Source organism: Telmatherina bonti, assembly GCF_933228915.1.
Source record: "Telmatherina bonti genome assembly, chromosome: 14".
Taxonomy (NCBI): Eukaryota; Metazoa; Chordata; class Actinopteri; order Atheriniformes; family Telmatherinidae; genus Telmatherina; species Telmatherina bonti.
In genome coordinates this window covers 30,555,444-30,560,088 of record NC_136612.1, presented here as the reverse complement: position 1 = coordinate 30,560,088, position 4,645 = coordinate 30,555,444, and the positions used below count along the sequence as shown (strand labels likewise).

The window sequence follows — 4,645 nt, the reverse complement described above, 5'->3', positions numbered from 1 at the left end:
ATCGAAACATAGAAGTGAGAGGGTTAGGGCGGCTACATAAACTATCATGCTCCACTTCAGCCTTTAGCATCTCACTTCCAGGTAGCATTTCTTGTAAGCGAGGCTGGTTTCTCAGCTCAAGGCAGACTCTGGAGAGAATATAATGTGTCAGGATATTGTTACCAGGAAGTGGGTCGAGTTATTTATATTTCAACACTCGTCCTCACACCCGTGAGAGAACCAGTGGTAGTAACCTGAAACTAAATATTCAAACCTTGTCTGGTTATGGTTTTTTCAATCTGATGGAAAAGAATTGATTTTGCAAGAAGAAGAAGAACGGCAAGAACCAAAGGAAAAACATCTGTGAGTGTAAATAATGGAAGGACGGCAGAGGAAGGTGAAGTGACCCTGTGAGGCATTTCACCCTGGCAAAGGTAAGTCTGACTCACTGTTTTCTATTCTTTCAACTTTATTCTAAGAAAGAGAAAGAATTACTGTGAAAAATTTAATCATTGAACTCCATTTCTGCCATTGTCAATATAGTAGACAGTTTACATTTTATTTTACTTATTTTCAGCACATATCTGTACCTCCTTAAATACCTTTAATACATTTTCAGTATGAGTATTGTATGATCACACACAGCTGTGGAAGCAGAAGTTATGTGTCAGTCAGAGCAAAAGTTATTTTATTCTTGATAATAGGCATGTAGTTTCAACTATTTTTCCCATGAGAGCCTGACATATATGACACATACAGTTTCTGATACATTTGCTATCAGTTTATGGTGTAAATGTTGCTCTAAATCCTGTTGAAAACAGACAGACTTTGTCCTCTGCCCCTTACTGAAGACCAGAAGGAATTTTGACGTATCACGTGGTAATAAATCATAAAAAATAGTGTTACCTTGTTACTTGGTTACATTTGGGTAAAGGCATCAAAAAATATCTTTTTTTTTTTTTTTTTTGAAAGGCCTTCCTTACCATTTTTTCATGGTCTGGGTCTTTAGGGGTAATATGTATTCACTAGGTAGTTGCAGCAGTCCACAGCGAAAGAGTGAGAGTGAAACCACTTTTGTGAAGCACAAAGGGTGATATAAATTTCACAGCTATGTTTATTTATTTATTTATTTATTTTGTTGAATCAATAATTTATCATTTTATGTTTTTTTTAAAAAAATTATTTAATCACGCATGTATTTATTTTTTGTTGTTATTGTTCTTCCTTGTTCTTCTTGAGTTTAGGTTTATTTTATACAAATTTTACTTTTTCACTTCATTGTTTCACTCCTGGGGATCCTTTACGTCAGGGACTTTGCCTACTGGCTTTGTGGGGTCTTTGCTATGGATATCCTTCTGGTTGGGGTGGTTGGTGCGGGCCCTGCACTGCAGCCCTGGCTGTGTTGGGGGCCCCGGCCTGCCCTGATCTGGATGGTTCCTGTGGTGATGCTCCCCGTGGTCACTGGTGAGGTGGCTCCTAGTGTGTAACTATCCCCAACATATTTCCTCACCTCAGCAACATTTCTATCCAGGTGTTTAAGTCCAGCGATGTTTTCATTGGTGTTTTAGTTAAAGATACATGAACTAGAAGTCAGAGTTTATGTTTGTGCAAGAAGTAGTGGGAGTAGCGGTGGGGGTATATGTGTATAAGTGAGCTGTGTGGGTGAGAGTGATGATGTATGTGTGATAAAAAGTGTACTTTTAACTGTATTTAACTATGTTAAAATAACTTATGTTCAATAATAATATGAATATGTAATTGAACTTTGATGTTCTATACTGAAGCATATAAGGTTTGTGTTTCTTTATATATTAAAAGACTGTGTATGATTAGCACTTTTGCACTGCTCTGTATGAAAAGTCCTGTAGAAATAAAGTTTGACTTTATTTGATGCATTTGTGCACCACATTTCTCACACACAGCAATGCAAAAGGCATCACACAGAAATAAATATGCATGAAACATTTTATTATGATTAATTCATTAATTAAAAAGACTATATATTACATTTATCATTCATTGGAAATCCAGGGCAAACCTGCCCTACATCATATGATTTAACTTCATGGATCTGGTTGCATGCAGTAAGTAGGGATCACTAAACTAAAATCTTTTTCACCTAATTTGGTTTTAGTCCTGAAATCACTGCGTAAATCAGATGATCAAGGCTAGTCTGGATGCTTAAATTATGCACATCTAGGCACAAAAGCAGTTAATGTAGAGAAAAAGTAGGATTCTGAAATCAGTTCTTGTAAAGGTGGAAATGTCTGCAAGTCTGAATTTCATTGATTCCAGTGTGAATACTTTCTATGTTGATGCATTTTTTATGCAGGAATTGGAATGAAGCTCCATGAGAAGATTCTGACCCATTACTTATCATGCACCTCTCCAGTAGATAAAGAGGGATATCTCTACAAAAAGGTTTTATCAAAAAAAAAAAAAAAAAAGACAAAATCTGTTTCCAGACTAAATCAAATGCAACAATTCAGATGTGCACTAATCATTTCTTCATAGAAGGAGCGAAATGCCACCTACCAGCGCAGGTGGTTTGTCCTGAAGGCCAACCTGCTGTTTTACCAGGAGCGTCCAGCTGATCGCCACCTGCTCGGGGTCATCGTACTGGAGGGGTGTGCAGTTCGTTGTTCAGACTCTGATGGCACATTTGCCTTCTCCCTCGTGTTTGGGCCTGGATTCAAAACCTACAACTTAGCAGCAGGAGATCAGCAGACTCAAGAGAGCTGGGTGAAAGCATTGCTCTCAGCCAGCCACTGTTACCTCTCCCTGCTGGTGAGAGACCTTGGAAGGCAATATGAAGGTACAATTAGACTTTTTATCCAGGCATTTTTTTCTCATGATATGTGCCTTTTAAATACAAAAAAAGACAATTGTGCATTAAAAGGAAGAAATATTCATTCTTAGTTTGTTGTTTTCTTTTTGTCACCTTGCAGAAGCTAAAAAGCAACATGGCTTGGGAGAGTCCTGCTCCTCAGTTAGTTCCCTTCGTCCATCCACAAGCAGCTTCTTATTTACTGTACATAGACCATCAGCCCTAGTCAGGGAGTCAAGAAGCTTCAGTGCCAGCTCTGTCTTACAAGCACCATCAATACCAACTAAAGTGGTTGCTAAAAAGTCTCCCAAACTGTGGCCTAGAAGAAATGCTTACGTCACACCACTTAATGGACCGGCACCTTTGTATGGTGAATGGCCTCTGGTAGGGTCTGATCCACTGGAGGAGTTCAGCAAACTTCATGAATATTATGGCCAAGAAGTGAAGAAAGCAAGAGAAGAGTGGCTGAGAAGTCATCAGACGCAGAAAGACCACAGCAATGAAGACCTCATTGACCTAGGCTGAAAAAAAACTAAAGACATTTCTGGAAGAGGAACTGCGATGGATTGTTCATGTGTGTCAAACAAGAACTGAATCTGAAGTATTTTGAGTTGTTCTGTATTCTAAATCACAGTCTGAAGCCCAAACAGCTGTTTATGTCCTAAAAATGTTGCTTTTTCTTATAGCTTAGATGTTTTCTATTTTTGGACTTATTTCACAATAAGTTGTGAATTTTAAAATTTGGGTAAAATGAGATTATTTTATCTGAGATTATTGCAAATACAATCAGCACACAAATGTGAAGAAGACTATATATATATATATATATATATATATATATATATATATATATATATATATATATATATATATATATATATATATATATATATAATATGAAATAATTTTGATGCAGTATTAAACAAAAAATATTAGATGTACTTTTCAGTGTAAGAAACTAATAAAACTAACAGAAATGCAAATGTAGTGCAAAACTACTGAAGCGTGTATTTGCCACAGTCATGAAAAAAATATTGGAAAGTGTATTTCATCCCAAGGCGTTCCCAGGCCAGCCAAGATATCCCTCCAGCGTGTCCTGGGTCTTTCCTGTGGTATCCTCCCACTGGGATGTGCTCGGAACACCTCACCGGGGAGGCGTCCAGGAGGCATCCTGACCAGATGCCCGAGCCACCTCAACTGGATCCTATCAATGCGGAGGAACAGTGGCCCTACTTTGAACCCCTCCTGGATGACCGAGCTCCTCACCCTATCTCTAAGGGTGAGCCCGGCCACCCTGCGGAGGAAACCCATTTCAGCCGCCTGTATACGAGATCTCGTTCTTTCGGTCACAAACCACAGCTCACAACCATAGGTGAGAGTAGGAACGTAGATCAACTGGTAAATCGAGAGCTTCGCCTTCTGGCTCAGCTCCTTCTTCACCACAACAGACCGGCGCAGAGTCCGCATTACTGCAGACGCCGCACCGATCCGTCTGTCCATCTCAAGCTCCATCCTTCCCTCTTTTGTGAACAAGAGCCCGAGACATTTAAACTCCTCCACTTGAGGCAGGACCTGACTCCCGACCCAGAGAGGGCAATACACCCTATTCCGGCTGAGGACCATGGTCTCAGATTTGGAGGTGCTGATTCTCATTCCAGTTCCCAACAGATAATTTCTTTTATAATATTTATTTTCACCATTTGTAGATAGAAAAAGGCTTTTACAAAACTTGTAAGTTTTGCCTATTTTCTGATGGCAGTGATGTTAGGAGCTCACACTGAGCAAAGATTCGGAGGGCATGGCATCAGTAGAGGATGAAGAACAGTAGAGGGAGCTGTA

At 39.3% G+C, this 4,645-nt stretch overlaps 1 protein-coding gene across 2 annotated transcripts; it reads left to right on the top strand.

Moving 5' to 3' along the window:
* Positions 1-230: 230 nt before the first annotated feature.
* pheta2 (PH domain containing endocytic trafficking adaptor 2) lies at positions 231-3,595 on the top strand. 2 transcript variants are annotated; one of them, XM_079252747.1, is made up of 4 exons: positions 231-413; positions 2,312-2,400; positions 2,494-2,794; positions 2,928-3,595. In XM_079252747.1, the coding sequence occupies exons 2-4, from the start codon at positions 2,320-2,322 to the stop codon at positions 3,329-3,331; spliced, it is 786 nt and encodes a 261-aa protein (XP_079108873.1). In that variant the 5' UTR covers positions 231-413; positions 2,312-2,319; the 3' UTR covers positions 3,332-3,595. The 2 variants fall into 2 exon arrangements, with proteins under 2 accessions (XP_079108873.1, XP_079108874.1); XM_079252748.1 differs by lacking the exon at positions 231-413 and having other exon boundaries at positions 2,273-2,400.
* Positions 3,596-4,645: the final 1,050 nt, after the last annotated feature.

What these genes read in the sequence shown, in the direction of transcription:
- pheta2 (XM_079252747.1), top strand. Translation starts at nt 2,320, where the DNA reads ATGAAGCTCCATGAGAAGATTCTGACCCATTACTTATCATGCACCTCT. An exon ending in AGGGATATCTCTACAAAAAG is followed by an intron (nt 2,401 to 2,493) that starts GTTTTATCAAAA and finishes ATTTCTTCATAG; the next exon opens with AAGGAGCGAAATGCCACCTA. An exon ending in CCTTGGAAGGCAATATGAAG is followed by an intron (nt 2,795 to 2,927) that starts GTACAATTAGAC and finishes GTCACCTTGCAG; the next exon opens with AAGCTAAAAAGCAACATGGC.